This window comes from Orcinus orca, chromosome 9, assembly GCF_937001465.1.
Source record: "Orcinus orca chromosome 9, mOrcOrc1.1, whole genome shotgun sequence".
In the NCBI taxonomy this organism is placed as follows: Eukaryota; Metazoa; Chordata; class Mammalia; order Artiodactyla; family Delphinidae; genus Orcinus; species Orcinus orca.
The window spans coordinates 5,366,641-5,383,738 of record NC_064567.1 but is presented as its reverse complement, the minus strand read 5'-3'; the positions used below and the strand labels follow the sequence as shown (position 1 = coordinate 5,383,738).

Sequence of the window (17,098 nt, the reverse complement as noted above, 5' to 3'; positions counted from 1 at the left end):
CCCCTGGATCTCCCCATCAAGCAGCACAGCACACGTGTCGTGGAATAATTGAGTGAACAGAACCTTCTGTAAGGGCTGCATCACGCCAAGAACGTTGTCTAAATCAGCCAAAGACATCACCAGCAGCAGGAAGGCGAGTCGGAGTATTCTGACTATACCGTGGCTTTTCCGCTTTCACAGCCTGGCCGCGCGCTCCCTTTCCGGGTTCTGGATTCTGTCCTACACCACCTCTGGAGAGCACCCCACACATACTCCTCTTTGAGACCCTCACCAAACGTAAATACGATATGGCCTGGGCACTGGGCAATGTCATTTTCTTTTCTCTCTCTTTTAAATTAGGTGCTCCGATGTAGATGTAATAGCCATGCATTCATATAACACTTTGTATTAGTAAGAGCTTTCTCAGGGGTTATTTTATTTCAACATCCCTGAAAGGTACGCGAAGCAGAATTATTATCTGTTTGACAAATGGGAGAAGCTGAGGGGTTAAATGGCTCAGCCAAGCGACGACTGCCGAGGGAGGTCAGGAGTACCTGTGTCTAACTTTTTTTTTTTTTTTTTGCGGTACGCGGGCCTCTCACTGTTGTGGCCTCTCCCGTTGCGGAGCACAGGCTCCGGACGCGCAGTCTCAGCGGCCATGGCTCACGGGCCCAGCCGCTCCGCGGCACGTGGGATCTTCCCGGACCGGGGCACAAACCCGCGTCCCCTGCATCGGCAGGCGGACTCTCAACCACTGCGCCACCAGGGAAGCCCGTGTCTAACTTTTTATTTACAAACATGGCTTAAAATGTCTCACATTAGCAATGTAAACAGGAATATCTCATTTTCATATAGAATGTTTACTCAAAGGAATGCTTATTCCTGCATATTTGGGTCATCCCCCTGGTGGTCACACAGCAGGCAGGGGTCCAGTCACCTGCTCCCTGAGCTTTCCCCTGCCAGGGAGGGCTGGCCACCCTTCGCCACTTGGGGCTGCTCCCTAAAGTACCCATCAGGTGTCTGGGGCTCCCGGGGCTCCCTACCCTTCCTGGCCAATGTGTGCACACAGGCCTGGGAAGGAGGAACTGCGGTCAACGAACACAGGAGTGAAGTGCCTAAGGAGGTTCGCAGCAGAAAGTGCGTGACCAGCTGCCCTCCCCCAGGCCCCATGCTGCTGTCAGGAAGGATTAGCTTTAAGGAGGTGTCTTTAACAAGTGTCATCGGAGACAGCCCTGGAGGGTGGGACTCACCGCACACCCCCAACCTGTGCCCAAGACCCTCATCTGTGATCAAAATTGCATTTTCCATGGAGCCCTCGTGTGTGTGTGTGTGTGCGTGTGTGTGTGCGTGTGTGTGTGTGTGTGTGTGTGTGTGTGTATTTACTTGGTTGGTGAAGGTTGGGGGGTGTGACCCAGTTGGGGGTTTCCTTCCGGTGCAGGTAAGGGCTGCGCCGCACGTCCCCCCACGGGGAGGCTAGGGAAGGCTTTGGGGGCCACGGGCTACCTGGGCAGGCAAAGCGCAGGGTGGGCGCACGACCCCGCCCGCCGCTCCCTCCAGCTGGACAAAGTCAAGCAGCAGACCGATCGATGTCGCCAAAGTCCGGGCCGGCTGCCGGCGTGGCCAGGGCTGAAGTTCGCGAGGGCCCTGCACGCCTTAGGCAGTCCCGAGCCCCCAAGGGCCTGAAAGGTGCTCCCAGGGTCAGGCAAAGGGGCCGGCTGCAGAGGAGTCTCCAGCCCCCGGCCCAGAGTCACCCGAGGGAAACTGGGGAGCAGGGAGTGTCCATTTGAGGGCGCAGCTACACAGCCAACGCCCCCCTCCCCCGCTGTCCCCACCCACTGCCCCTCCCCTCAGTCTCGGGCTGCGGCGCGCGGCTCCACCTCTCCGGAGCGCAGTCCACACTGTCCTTTTTCAACAAAACAACGCTACGCACCGCCCCTCCGCCCCCGCCCCAGCGCCCGCACCCGGCGGGATCCCGTGCTGCGCACAGCCCGCCCCGCAGCTCCCGCCCCCGCCGCAGACGGTCGCCGAGCCCCGTTCGCACGCGGGTGGGAAGAGAGATGGAGCCCGGGCACAGCGGCCCAGCTCGGCCCTGCGCCTCCACCCTTCCCCAAGCCGCCCGAAGTGACAGGAGGGGCACGCACGGCGCGCGCGGGGCGTCCCGCGTTAACCGCTTCCGCGCCGGGTCGGAGCGACGCGAGGGTGGGGGGACGGGGACGGCGGGGTGGGACTCACCGGAATGTGCACTCGCAGCGAATGCCGCTTCTGGCTGCTGTTCTTCTTGCCGCTGCTCCCGCCGGGGCTGGAAACATCCTTCTTCTTCTTGGTGTCCATGGCCGCGCTTCCCATAACTTTAACCAGAAGTTAATTCCGGGTGACTCGTTCCTGGAATTCGGTCCTCTCCTTCCCAGTCCGGCCCCAGCCGTCGGCCGCGAGCCGCACGCGCTGTTTACTGTCCTTGCACCCTGAAGACACCGCGTGGGGACTTCCGCGGGGAGGGAAGGTGGAGCTGGGGTGGCGGTCGGCGGGAGCGCCGAGTTCACGTGTCCTCTTCCTCCTACGGGCTCTTCGGATGCGAAATCAAAGCCAAAGGCTGTCCTGGTTCTGGTCTCTCGCCGGGCTACGCGTGGCAGAGGTCTCCCACTGGGTGACAAAGTTTTCTTCCTTTTGCAAAGCGAAGCAACATTTTCCACCCTCTCGGCTCCTCCCACAGATTCCCAGAGGTAATCAGAAAGGCAGGTGCAATTAAACACGGCAATTTGTGAAGCAGCCCTCCTATGCCTATGCCTAAGTGGAAAAACTGGCGAGAGCCAGACAGTTTGTATGTTTATATGACCCTCCACCGGAGAATAAACCAGCCCGCAGCCTGGAACTAGGTCCGTCCTCCTTTCTGGGCGAGAGGGAGGGAGGGAGGAGGGGAAGAGGAGGTGCAAGCGCTAACACTCTTCGCAACTGGGCTGAGGCTCGACTGCGAGCACGAGTTCTGGCGGCCGCCCTGCCGGCCGGAGGGCGTGCGGGAGCCCCGCGGGGAGCGGAGGGCAGGCGCCCGTTCCGTGCCGCCGCCTCGCCGCGGCCCGGGGGCCCGAGGGGTCAACGAAGGGCCGGGCCTGGCACCGACGCAGGCTCGCGGGGCGGTGGACGGCGGCGTGCCTCGAACAGGAAGTGCGCGGCGTGCGGCGCGCCCTCCCGCTCCGCCCGCCGACCCCCGCCGCCCCCTGCGGCCGCGGCGGCGCGGGACTCGCTCCGAGATGATTCCTGACTCATGTCGTCCCCCAGTGTCTGTTTATGCCTCACCCCCTGAAACACGCACACGCGCCCTGTGCCCCGCAGACCCGGCCGCGGCGGAAGCGCGGGTTTCTGTGGGATGCGCGCTGACCCGCACGTGCTTCTCGGAAAACCGCGGCGCGGGGCCCTCCCCCCCGGCGTGCGGACCTGAATGCGCAATGAGAGCGGGCGGAGTGCGGGTTTTTACCCCCACCCCGCCGTACCCCACCCCACCCGGCTTTGCTTAGGTTCACCAGGGGATCGGCGGTAAGTGTCGGGCGCGGAGTCAGCAACCCGGCGCCGCCGTGAACGCGGGGTTCCTAAGACTGCGGAAGAAAAGGTGGAGGAGAGGGCGGTAAACCCCGCGCGAGTCCCCCAAGTGCTGCCACGGTCTCAGCCACCGCGTTGCCCGTCTGGCACCGCCCGTAGCCAAGGGCCAGTGGGGCGTTCTCCCGGGTGGCGGTGCGCCCCCCACCCGCCGAGGTGGGCCCCAGGATGGCGCGACCCTCACCCCCCAGCCCCCTGCCTGCCTGGCTGGGAGTAAGGTGAGTGCTCGGTCGGGAGTCGCCTCCGCTCCTGCTCTAGGTTCTGAGGATAGAGTGGCCCCCAAAGTCACTCGAGCAACCTGAATGCTGACGTCAGCGCTGCTGCTCCCCGGAATCGGTGGGGCGGGGAGGCCACCCGAGAAAGAACGGGACACAGGTCGCTTTGGGAACGCCCTGGGGTCTGTGAGGAGGTGGCCTTCACTCCTGTCCAGGTGCGGAGATATGCACAGTTCTCTCCTGGGGAGAAGGGTGAGCCCGCTTTCAGGGCCGCCCCTTAGGCGGTGCCCCCCACCCAGCCAGGAGGAACCCTGGTTCAGCCATCTTCCCTGTTTCCCTCTCCAGTCCGAGTTCCTGCGGTCTGGGTGGTGCCGCGGTTTAGAGGGGTGGGTTTCTGGTGGGTTTGCCTTCCTCCTTCTCCCGGCTCTCCAGTCCAGAATGGAGCCAGACTCAAGACCCTCCTGGTCCCGGAGTAGTGCTTTCTGGACAGAAGGTCGCAGTGCTCTGGAGGGGACCGCACCTGGCTTCAAAAACCCAGTGGCCATCCCTGCCCCACAGGGGTGGAATTTCTTGCTTTGACCTTTTTCTAACTGGCTGCCAGCAGGAGGATTTCAGGAGACTCAGGGAGACTGACTGCATTATTTCACTAAATGCTAGAAACACTGGTTAGAAGGAGAAAAGGGTGGACCTTCAGCCTATGTGACGTGGTATAAAGCCCACCCTTACTCATTCAAAATGACCCCCCAACCGTCATTTAAATTTCATCTCTTCAGTTTGATGTTTTAATCCCCAATGATTACTTGCCAAGGCATCCAAATCACTCCATTTCCTGAGAACGGGTTTGAAAAGGAGAGATGGAGAACCAGGAGGGCAAGTCCGGGAGCGACTGGGAGGCCCCTTCTGGGACGGATTCAGAATGAGGAAGCCGCTGTTGTTTCGCACACTGAACGCTTTGCCTGAGGCCTGTCATGGTTGAAGGGCACACTGAACGCTTTGCCTGAGGCCTGTCATGGTTGAAGGGCCTCGTCTAGCGATTGTTAGAATACGTACTTTTGTCAGTTGATTTGAGTAAATATGCCTGATCATTCATTAATAAGATTCATTTGTTTTCTGAGTTTGTTTTGTTGGAGTGCAGACTTTACTGCCTGGGAATCTTAAATCAAAACATTTTACCATATTGCCTGCATTTCAAGAGTCCTCTCCTTTTTGGGGGTTCCACATGTTAATTTTTTTTTTTAATTTGTGTGTTTCTTATAGATGGGGTCAGAAGTTTACCAGCCATTTTTTTTCCTTCTGAAAAAATATTAATACATTGATCATATATCTTCCAAGCAGTGAAGTCTTAGAATGGAGGGGACACATTGCGTTGGGATGCCCTCCGAAACCCCTTCTCTCCTTCACCTGGCTGCAGAGTTATTTTTTTTTTTTAATATTTACTTATCTATTTATTTGGCTGCGCTGGATCTTAGTTGCAGCACGCGGGATCTTTTAGTTGCAGCATGCAAGCTCTTAGTTGCGGCCTGCAGGATCTTGTTCCCTGACCTGGGATCGAACCCGGGCCCCCTGCATTGGAAGCGTGGAGTCTTAACCGCTGGACCACCAGGGAAGTCCCTGCACAGTTAGCGAGTAGCTAAATGTGACATGCCCAAGCCACAGCATCTCTGTAATGACCCCTGACGTCTCCTGTTTCTGAATGCCCTGACTCCCTTTGCAAAACTAATGCAATCAAATATATGCTGAACAAAATAGAAAAATTTTGAATAAAGACAGCGTTACTGAATTTGCCTTTTGCCTCAGGCTCCAATATTGCTCAGCTTAGCACTGTTACCAATCCCGTCTTTATGTAAAATTATGATTTTTTGGGGGGTATAAAATGAAGTTTATAGATATAATTTTTTCCCCCCAAATCAAGCAGAGGCTCTTAGTGGTCACCAAATATCTATATGATTGTTTACATTTTCCAGTGCCCTGGCAGTTAGGATAGGAATGTGTAATTAATTCTGGCCAATGAAATGCGAGTAGCATTAGTGGTAGTATTTCTGGGTCAAGCAGTGAAGAGTTAGTATGTCTGCCCCATTTCCCTTTTCCCCTCCCACCATGATCTTGGAGACCACATGATCTTGGAGGTCACGTGTTTCAGGTGGCACCCACTAAGATGGAGGAGGGCAACTCAACTTGAATTGGACTTGATTGAATTGGGTTAAAGCCACTGAGATTTTGATATTTATTCGTTATCACGGCATAGCCTTGCCTATACAAAATATTGCATTGAAATATTATTTATCTTCATGACTGATTTGGGGGCAACTCCTTAACTTTCACACCCAGGGCAAGGGCCTCATTTTGCCTCACCCTAGTGTGGCCCTGTCCTTCTGATTGATGGAAGGATGAGAAGTAGGGTTTAGTCAGGACCGTGGGCTGTCAGGGAACCAGCTTCCACGTTCCAAGAGAATGAGTTCAGTCCTCTCCCAGCACTGCCGCTGATCTGCGGTGTGGCTGTGAGCAATTTTGCCATCTGTAAGAGGAGTGGGATGGCATTTAGAAGATTTCTAAGGCCTCTTTAATGGGGACGTGTGTTTTGTCCCGATTGTATTTTGTACCTTTTTGTGTAATTTTACTGCTCTAGGAGTCCCTTTTTTAATTGAACCTTTCAAAAGTATCATTTCGCGATGAACTGAGCATTTAAAACAAACAAGCAAACAAAAGACCCCTGGTCCTTCCCCACAGATGGTTTAAGACAGAGGTTCTCAGGGGAAAGGGGTGTTTTGAAGATGTGTCCATTTGGGGCATCATTTGTCTAGGCTCCTCATAGAGTTACTGATATAGGGCACCTACTAGGTGCCATTGCTGGGGTGTTTCAATACATCTGTGGGAGAGGATGTTATTAACCCTGTTTTATACCACGCATGTGTTGGTGTAATTGCTATACCACCACTAACGCCCCAGACTAACATCCCCTGGACATTGGATGTACCCGCCAGGGCTCCTGGTCATCACACTGGTGCACTGTGATGGTGCCAGCTCTTTCCCAGCCAGGGCAGCACTTCATTCAGAGAAGACCATTTAAAATGCTGCACTGAGGACCTACAATCTGGTAGAGAAGTGAAATACACAGAGTACAACAGTCAACATAAATGAAACCCTGGATTAAGAATTTACAGGATGAATTTCACTTAGCCTAGTTTTCTAGATTAACTAGTCCCTACCCACCCACCCCCTTTTTTTTTCCCATTTTGTCTATTAATATCCCATATAAATGAAAATGACTGTGGAAACCATGAGTCATCTTAGTAGAGCACTGACAACTTAGAAAGTCTTAGAATTTGTGCTGCGCTCATAGATTTAAAGTCTGCCCTGTAAACTTGGAATGTTACAGTTAGAAGGAATCTTGGCGAACAAGGGTCTGTAGAGAGACATCTGTGTCTGGTGAATTCCTGTATTCAGTGGTGATATGTTCCACTGTCAGGAAGAAGAAAGGAATTAACTTTTTGATTACCTGTTACATACCAGACGTTATATTAGGTAGGTCATATTAATTATCTTACCTAATTTCTATTAAAATCCCCTAAGAAAACTCTCCTAGGCATTTTACAGATGAGGGAAACTGAGACTAGCTGTCAGAGTGCTTTGTAATCCATTTAACTTCTGTCCATTGATCTTAATTTGTTGTGTCCTCTGGAATGACATTTAAAAAATGTGGCCCCTCCTTTTGAAAAGCTTTGCACAAGGCTGACAGCATTATTGAGGAACCTCTGTCAGGGTGACCTTGGACAAATGATTGAACATCTTAGCAGCCTTGGTCTCTGTGCCTGTGACATAGAGTTGAGGGGAAAACAGTGGTCTATGTAGTCAGGACACCAGCGACTCAATTCTGTGCAAGAAAGCAACTCTTGGGACAAGGAAACCATGAGGCTTGGACTCGACTCTGTAAACGCTCTGATAGCTCGTGTGCTATCAAGCGAAGAGGGTGTTATCTAATCATGAAAACCAGACTGAGGGTCACATTCCGGTTTTTATCTCCCTTTAAACTTGGCCACTGATTGTGTAACCTTGTGACAGCTTGTGCTCCCTGGTGCAAATGGAACCATGAATACCCATCCATGGGGGGAAGTGGAGGCAGGTGCTCCGGACCAGCACCTCTCCTGACAGCCCTTTCCTGGGTCCCTTTTGATTTTCTGGGTGGGGGGGGGACCCACGCAAGCCACTTCTCTCTCTGTGTTCCAGATTGCTCTTCACCCATAGCACCAGTTGACCACGAGGCAGTCGCGATCATGGAATCTAAGAAGTACTTTGGATTAAGGTAAAGGTAAACTCTTGTGGCAATACTCTCCCAAGGGCAGACTTGTCATTCCCATCTTTTCTCTGGAGAGTAGCCTGCTGTCTTGATCAGCTCTGTGTCTGCACGCACACCCGGCAGTTCTAAAGAATGACAGGTTCAGCAAGCAGGGTCTGTGTGGCCACCCAGCACTGGGCAGGGGGAGGGGTCGGTTTGCTAAATAAAAGGATAGGTAATCCCAGCCGTTATGCTCCCTTCCTTGACTGAGGGTGATCAACACAGAAACAGCATTAGTTGGGAGGAAAGTCCTTGGTTCCACCAATGGCTGCTCTGCATAACCTCCCATCCGGGTAATGGGTTTGGGCTCCCTGGGCTGCAGGATTTGACTAGAGGTCTGTGTCTGTTGGTTCTCAACTTAGTTCTGAGCTTTGAACGTGCCAGAAGCAGACAGAGGAACTCTGGGAAATTTGGAACACGTACCACTGTTATCTGACAATGGCTCATGACTGACTTCCTGACCTCTCACCCGTCTATTTCAGACGTGATTAAATATTGCACATTAATTGTAGTAATTTCCCAACGAATAAAATTACTTTGGTTGTTAGACTGGGCCCAAAGTTCATATATTGCCGTTCAAACTGAACGTGAACTTGTACGGGAGGGCGCTTACCAGCACCGTCGTTACCATCCCTCTGTGTGACTTGCAGCTGATGTCCAGACCTGGCCTTGAGAATGCCAGTTACAGAGACTTCCCTGACGGTCCAGTGATTAAGACTCCGCGCTTCCACTGCAGGGGGCATGGGTTCGATCCCTGGTCAGGGAACTAAGATTCCGCATGCTGTGTGGTGTGGCCAAAGGAAAAAAAAAGTGCTGAAAGGTATACTTAAAAAAAAAAGAATGCCAGTTACAGCTTTTCAACAAGATTCCAGAAAAAATATATTTACAGTTCCTAGGGATTGGCCACGTTTGGGGAGCAGAGCACCAGGTCCTGTCCTGGATTTGTAGGTGTGTACAGACTTGGGTCTGCTGACCTCTGAGCCCCATTGAACATGCACAGTTGTCATCCCGGCTCTCAGAGTGTCCCTCCCACGAGGGCCCAGCCACACCCAGAGTTAAACCCATGCTCGACCTTGCTAACCTCTATTCCCGTCCTTGTACCTTAGCACTTTATACTGTAATTGATAAGTGCCCATTTGGTGCACAGACAGAGCCCACAAGAGGCTCCGTTCAAGGGCTCTGGACGGACAGGCAGTAGGCTCTCAAGGACATAGTGGTTTTTGACAACCCTCCCTGTGCCATGTGGGTCAGAACAGCACTTTGTAAAATGTTCCTAAATATAACTCCTAAGAATTGCATGAGCTCTTGGGAGAGGATGGGGAGAGAGAGATTTTCTGACTAAAACGCTGTGCGTCAGCTCATTTTAGTTCATTGCAACACACACTCCCAAGAGCATCACAGTGCCGGAGGCCCGGCTTGTTTTTCCTCTCCCCGCTCATTGTGGCTCTTTACCCTCTAGGTCAAAAAATAAGGTGTAATCACAGTGTTCATTGTTCTTTGACCAGCCTGAGAGAACATTTTCCTGCCATTGTAGCGTATTCACCCATGGTCCAGGACTTCCCAGCATCTGGTGGAGGTGGGTGCACCAGCTTCTCCCAAAGCCCTGGCATGCAGTGCAGGCTTGGGGCAGTGCGGGCTCACAGCCAAGACTCCAGGGCACACTCGCTGAGGCCGACGCATTGTCTGTGACTCTCGTGGTTAGAAGGCCGGGAGAGCAGCTCTTTGTAGCCGAGCTTCAAGGAGACCCTACATCTCCATAGGACAGGATCGCTGGTTCCAAATCTTTTGTTTATCGTTGCAAGTCTAAGAACGGATACAGCTAGAGCATTGTGTTGTTTAATCACTCCTTCACCAGGGACTGATTTTTCAGCCTGTCTGGAGACTTGCTCTTTCTAGTGGGGGTGCTCTTTGGGGGGTCATTGCCTCTGCTCTCAGATGTTTGTTGTCCTGCCTGCTCTGTGTTGCCAGGAACTGCAGTCCCAGGATCTTTGGCCAACTGGTGTCTGGCCAGGTTTGGCCAGTGGGAGACAGTCGGGGAGACGGGGGTCTGGAGGAGTGGAAGAGGAAGGACCCCAGGGATTTCGTCTTCCCTTGTTTTTCCTGGGGCAGCATCTTGCAGTGTTTCTTTCCCCTGTGGCTCCCACTCCACCAGACAGACCCTCCCTCCGCGGGCCCAGCTTCTGCCAGGCCACCCCGACTAGGGCTCTGACCCTGAACATTTGAGCAGAAATCTGGCGGCTCTAAGGGGCTGAACGAGGTGCAGAGCTGGGGAGGAGGCTGCTAGGAAGGGTCTGGAGGGCAGTGTGGCCAGAGGTGGCAAGAGGACAGGTGGACTAGTGTTTGGGGACTTTTATCTGAGTGAGGTGGGATAATGTCAACTAGAAGAAGGACAAGGTTGAGTTTGAGTTTTTAAGGGTCAGCCCGGCCGTCATGTGTACAGGTTGTAGAGTGAAAGTAGGGAGCCGGGCAGCATAGTGTGGAGCTATCGCTGCCATTCAAGCCAGAGACGACTGTGGCTCCGACCACGGGGGGAGCGGCAGGGTGGTGAGTAGTTGCTTCCAAATATATTTTGAAGACAGAATCCCCAGAATTGCGGATAGATTGGATGTGGAGTCTGAGAGAAAAGAGTGCCCTGTGTGGCTCTGAAGTTTTGGGCCTGAGCAAGTGGAACGATCCCGTCTCCCGGGAGGGGCTGGGAGGTAGAGAGTCTGCTTTTGGCTGTAGTGAATCTGAGATGCCTGTAGGATACCCAGACACCTGAGGGAAAATCCCAGAGCGACAGGGGAGACATCTGGCTGGAGATATGCATTTGGAAGTCATCGACCAAAGGCTGGCATTTCAAGCCATGAAACGCGAAGAGAGCCAGGTACAAGTGTAGACAGCAAAGAGAAGGTGTCAGGACTGCACCAGTGACCCCACCCCGGGCAGAGGTTGGGGAGGTAAGGAGGAGTGAGCAAAGGGTCCACGAAGGAGCAGCCGTGAATTAGGAAGACAGCCAGGAGAGGTGGATCCAGAGACCACCAGACGAGTGTCTGGGGAGGGAAGGAGTAGTAGGTGCTCTGTGAGTGACAAGAGTATTCAGGATGACCGCGGGTGCACACGGCTATATTTAAAGTGGATAACCAACAAGGACCTACTGTCTAGCGCCGGGGACCCTGCCCAATATTCTGTAATAACCTAAATGGGAGAAGAATTTGAAAAAGAATAGATACATGGTATATGTATAGCTGAATCACTTTGCTGTACACCGGAAACTAACATGACATTGTAAATCAACTATGCTTCAATTTTTTAAAAAAGTTTAAAAAAAAAAAAAAAAAGATGACCGTGGGGTTTGGTGACATGGAGCCCCCGGCAGCCTTGACATGGGCGAGGAGTGGCCGGGGCAGCAGCCCTGTGGAGCGGGTTCACAAGGGACAGGGCAGTGGACGTGGCACAAAGCGGACGGCTGTTCCCGGGAGCTTCGCTTACAGGGGAGCGGAGAAACGGGGCAGTGCAAGAGAGGCATGTGGGTCGGGAGAGGGCTGTCTCATTTTTAAGGAGGGGGATGTTACAGCATGTTCATCTGCCAGTGTCATGACCCTGTCACCGTCAGGGGAAGGAATCGAGGATGCAGAAAAGAGAAGGAGAAACTTCAGTAGCGAAATCCTGGGGCAGACCGGAGGGGTGAGGCGTGCCAGTAGAGGACAGCCCATCGTGGGACAGGAGGGGCAGAGGGAGGACGTGGGCCTGCGGGCAGGGAGTGGGGTCTTCCTGACCACTTCAGGTTTCCTCAGGGATAGGAAACGATGCCACCAGCGGATGGAGGGAGAGGTGTGGGAGGTTTGAGGAGAGGGGAAAGGTGTGCAGCCTCCCGCAGGAGAGCGGGAGGGTGGCTCGTGCAGACGTTTCCCCCCACAAGTGGGAGAGCACCGTGTGTGGCTTCTAATTTGGGGACGCGTCTGGAGGCTTGTGCGTATCTGCTGACAGGGAGCTGCGTCGTCCTTGGGAACGGCCGCATACTCTCCCGTTGTATAAACGTTACACGATTTGTCGTGATTATGATTTATTATTTATTACATTAGGTGTATTTGAGCTGTCCCCTCCTGATGGAAATTTAGGCCGCTTCCAGGGCTGGCTCGCACGTACGTCATTTCACACATTTGGCAGGGGTCTGAGGGCACGTGATGGGAGCTGCTGGGGCAGAGCGTCTGTACCTGGTTCATTTCCATAGGCCGGAAATTGGTCCTTCTCAGAGGTTGAGTGGTCTTCGCTCCCACCACCAGTGTATGCCCACGCCTGTCTGCCCAGGCCCTCTCCAATACAGTATATTTTCTAACTCTGTGATACTTTCCAACCTGTTAGGTGAAAATAGTGTCTCATTGGAGTTTTACTGTGCCTTTTTCATGTTATGAATGAGGATGAACACGGCTTTGTACATTCGTATTTCCTTCAGGGTTCCCTTTCTGTGATTGTCTGTGCTCTTTGTCCTTTCTCCTGCCTTGTCTTTTTGTAGGAACCCTTCATATATATTGCAAAAATTTGCCCCTTGTCAGTACTGTGGGTTGCAAACGTTTCTTCCCAGTCTATTTATTGACCTTTTGGCTTCATTTATCTTGCCCTTTTTTCATGCAAGATTGGCTCCTTTTTGTATAGTTTGTTCTATCGATTTGTTTTTCTATGGCTACTAGGGTTTTCGGTCATATTTAGGGAAGGGAGGTGGGAGGAGCACGGCCTCTGGAGTCAGACCTGCCTCTGCCACTCCCTGGTGGAGTGTCTGCAGGCAACTTTTTTTTTTTTTTTTTTTTTTTTAATGTATTTATTTATTTATTTATGGCTGTGTTGGGTCTTCGTTTCTGTGCATGGGCTTTCTCTAGTTGCGGCAAGCGGGGGCCACTCTTCATCGCGGTGCGCAGGCCTCTCACTATCGCGGCCTCTGTTGTTGCAGAGCACAGGCTTCAGACGCGCAGGCTCAGTAATTGTGGCTCACGGGCCCAGTTGCTCCGCGGCATGTGGGATCTTCCCAGACCAGGGCTCGAACCCGTGTCCCCTGCATTGGCAGGCAGATTCCGAACCACTGCGCCACCCGGGAAGCCCTGCAGGCAACTTTTTAACCACCTCGAAATGCAGGCATTAGAATGCCTGGGAGAGTGTAAGCCCCATGCATGGGAGATGCAAGAGGGGAAGGGAAAGAGCATCCTATTTCTTTTATGATAGATAGCATCCTATTTCCTTTATGAAGTACATGTCTGTATTTCCTCATAATCAAAATACTGTTCAGTTTGTTTTTTATAGACAAGAAAAAATATTTTACATAAATTGACTCCACTTGAAAAAGGGATGCTTTAGATTGAACCATTATAGTTTCAGATTCAGTCTTTTCCTAATTAAAAACGTTAAAGCCTCAAAAAAAAAAAAAAAAGTTCCATTCTTTTCTCCATGTCAGTCCCCAAAGCAGGCACATGGCAGTGGCACGGTCAGTGCTGTTTGCTTTCCTGAATTCCTCTGGAAAATTGCAAAAAGTCCATAATTTCCTGGGCACACGCCCTGTAACCCTCTCAAGTCCATCTGGCCTGCCCTCAGAGGTGACGTCCACCCCAGAGGAGAGCTCATTTCCCAGAAGCACTGTTCCAAAGTTGCCATAGGTCCAGGGGCAGCTGAGGGGGTAGAGGCAGCCCCTCTGACTCAGTGTTCTGGTCCCTGCCCACCTGCTCAGCCAATCATAAGCACCCTCTTGGGGGAGTGGTCCTGGGCAGCCAATCAGAGCCCTTCCCTGGGATTCTAACTGGAGCTGACCCCGATTGAAGGACAGTAGCCTGAGAGATTGAACACAGCACTGAGAGAGAAGTAGGATGGGGAGAACATGGAAGCCTTGGTCCCCATTGTCCCTAAGACCAGTTCCTCCTCCCTCTCCCTGTGTCTTTTCTTAAGATAGAGCTGGATTTCTGTCTCTTGCGAGGCAAGAGTCCTCACTGACAGACTTCTCACTTTTAATTAACTTAATCTTGTTGTATTGTTTTGGTCCCCCTGTAGGTTATTCTTTGTAGAACAAGGTGAGGAGAGGAAAAGAGAGGCAGGAAGGGAGGAGGGGAGCAAAGGAAGGCTGTGTAAGCAGCGTTTGTAACTAATACCAGTACCTGTTACTTAGCTGTCACAGCACAACCTCTCTGCCCCTCGGCCACCCCTGACACGTTCCTCGTTGTGGTCAGGTAGCCCTGGCCCTCATGACCTGGGATCTCTCAGAGGGCCTGCAGCCCCAGGGTATATATCCCCAAGCCCATTCTGAGTATCTGCAGGAAGGCAAGTCTCGGCAGTTGTAACACTCCAAACAGTGCTTGTGGGTTGCCAGGGCCATTTTCAGAGGCTCAACTCAAGCAGAGGCATTGGGTATTCTTGTTACTATGGGGGTTCAGATGAGGATCTATGATGGGTGTTTATGGAATTGGAGTACGTAAATCTTCTATAGGAGGAGAAGTTTTCCCTTTGTAATTGGAGAAAGCCTGATTAAAGTATACTGATGACTGGGATTATTGATGTCCCTTAGTAATTTTTCAAGTTACCTGAGCAAGAAAAAAGTAGTGATTACAGAAGCTAAGACCCAGCACCATCAAGTATATGCTGGTCATTTGCTTTGACAGGCATAATTCAGTTCTCTTTATTTTTGGTTAAACTTCCGTGGTACTGTAACCAGATACCTCCAGGCTAGGGGATGGACTGAGTAATGAGAAGAAAACAAGGTTGTTGAGCTGATAGAAATGGTCAGATTGCTAGTTCAGAGAATTTCTAAGATCTGATGCAAAAGAACCTACTTTCCTCTGGTTTACTCACATCCTCATTTTTTTTTTTAATCCTAATATCTCTTTCTGTTTGTAAATTCAGATTCACAAAATGGCTGGTCCTAGGGCTACATGAGATCACAAAATACCCTGCCTTGTATTCCATCACTCTTCCACTCTCCTTGAGAGCGAGGTAACAGACACAAATAATGGTATTATAATAGTCCATTGGGAAGCTCTATATTTAGTCTAATGATTTTCCCATGCCTCAAATATTTGGGAACTATTTTTAAAATTAATTTAGGGCCAGTTTGTGAGGTGCAAAGAGCAAAAAGTCTCAATGTGAGTAAACATGATGGCATATTTGTGAAAGTACCAAGCAAAATCCTTAGTATGTAGAAGAGGCACATAAAGAAACCAGTGGGAATTTCTGCTGCAGGTCAAAGTGAAATTCCTTGATCACAGTCTCTGTCCGCATCTCAATAGCCTGTGAATTTTGCTGTCTGTGACCCTTATTAATGAAAAACGGGATCTGTCTCAGGCGGCATTACTAGCATCCCAGAGATTACTCAGTTCATCTCTCTCTCTCCCTTTCGTACAAAGAAACGGACAACTTCAGAGGCTCCTGTTTCTGTTGGAATCCTTGGGGAGGTAGATGCCAAGACGGGATTAGACACGCAAGAGGTGTAAGGGGGGAAATGCCTGCGAAGGATACAGGGCAACGAGCAGGGGCGGGCGGGGAGAGCCTCAGACCAGGTGTAGGTCTGACACCTGTGGACGGAGGGTGGGAAGGCAGGTTTGGGTGGGAAAAGCCTCAGGCCACACGGTTCTGAGAAAGTCTGACCAGACCATTTGGGGAGTCTCCAAGCAAAAGTCAGCAGTCAGAGGAAAACTGACCAGCAGGGACGGGCAGCTCTAGAACCCCACATGTTCTGTCACTCAGTGGGGACAGCCTGGGGAAAGCGTGGCCTCGGGACAAACGCAGTGGAGACCCCGAGGTGGGGGGGTCTGGAGCCGTCCATCAGGGGTGCCTCTGGCCCAGGTCCTTTGGAAGGAGAGTTGGGTGTCACCTCCATGGCCACCGCATCCCGCCTTGTACCGCACAAGCTCACCTCTCTGTGCTTGTTTGGGGAGCAGCTGCCCCGTGGTTCCTTGGGCCTCTTGTCTTAGGGGGATGAAGAAGAGGGAGGGTGGGATGACTGTAAGTGCCCCTTGCTACGGCTGGTCTTGGGCCACAGTGGGTTCTTATGGGCTCTGTGACCATAAGCAGGCTGTGTGGGTTGAATTGTGTCCCCAGAGAGACATGTTGGAGCCCTATCGCTCAGCCCAGGCCCTCACTTATGGGCTGTGCCACGCCCCTTAGCACTTAACGATAAACCACCTTGTTGGACGCGCTTGTATATCTTACTTTGCTCCATAAAAATAGTTTAGGCAGGGCTTCCTGGTGGCGCAGTGGTTGAGAGTCCGCCTGCCGATGCAGGGGACATGGGTTCGTGCCCTGGTCCGGGAAGATCCCACATGCCGCGGAGAGGCTGGGCCCGTGAGCCATGGCTGCTGAGCCTGCGCGTCCAGAGCCTGTGCTCCGCAACGGGAGAGGCCACAACAGTGAGAGGCCCGCGTACCGCAAAAAAAAAAAAAAAAGATTTTAGGCAACTGCTGCTTCCTATTGTTTGCCAAAAGGTTTATCTGTTGTATTTTTTCAAGACTGACTTAATTTTTTTGGAGTCAACCTCCAACTTCAGAGTCGAGCACACAGCAGGCCTCAACACACGGTCTTTAGGGCCTGCCTGGAACAGCAGCCAGACCTCCGGGCTGCAGGCCTCGTACAAAACCAGCTGTCTGGGACCCAACTGCATCCATCTTCCAACTCTAGACGGACAGCAGCTTTGCCGCATTCTGTCGTGAATGTCGGGAGTCTCTCTGTCTCAAAGGCCTTGACCGTCTGTGATTTGACCAGCCGGACTAAAGCAAAAACTACAAGAAGACAGTCAGTTGGAGATTTGAGCAGAATTTACACCCACCCAAGCCTCAAGCTCCCCAAGTCCTTTAGCAGCTCTCAGCGGAAAAAGAAAATTAGATTCCAGACCTTGCCACGTGAAAATTAATGCAGGAAAAACAGACAGGGGGACCCGTTCCACATGTAAATTTGCATCAGACGTTGCCACAGCTGCATTTATACCCATAAGCTTCCACTTTAATGAGGGCTCAATGTGGCTCATCTCCAGTTG

At 52.1% G+C, this 17,098-nt stretch overlaps 2 protein-coding genes across 10 annotated transcripts in view; one reads left to right on the top strand and one right to left on the bottom strand.

The window, feature by feature from the left end:
- The window catches only part of PRKAG2 (protein kinase AMP-activated non-catalytic subunit gamma 2), a 277,321-nt gene extending 274,344 nt beyond the window's left edge, over window positions 1–2,977 (bottom strand). For 4 of the 6 annotated variants that reach the window (XM_012537262.3, XM_033408362.2, XM_033408363.2 and 1 more), the window contains exon 1: window positions 2,212–2,977. In XM_012537262.3, the coding sequence (XP_012392716.1) occupies window positions 2,212–2,325 (114 nt within the window). In that variant the 5' untranslated portion in view covers window positions 2,326–2,977. The remainder of the gene's footprint in view (window positions 1–2,211) is intronic. The other 2 variants (XM_049715163.1, XM_049715162.1) reach the window with 2 other exon arrangements.
- An 18-nt stretch (window positions 2,978–2,995) lies between these two features.
- GALNTL5 (polypeptide N-acetylgalactosaminyltransferase like 5) overlaps window positions 2,996–17,098 on the top strand; it is a 125,660-nt gene continuing 111,557 nt past the window's right edge. For 2 of the 4 annotated variants that reach the window (XM_049715175.1, XM_033408370.2), the window contains exons 1-2: window positions 2,996–3,507; window positions 8,007–8,082. The gene's annotated coding sequence lies outside the window, so the exon portion shown is untranslated. Of the gene's footprint in view, window positions 3,998–8,006; window positions 8,083–17,098 lie in introns of all 4 variants that reach the window. The other 2 variants (XM_033408368.2, XM_033408367.2) reach the window with 2 other exon arrangements.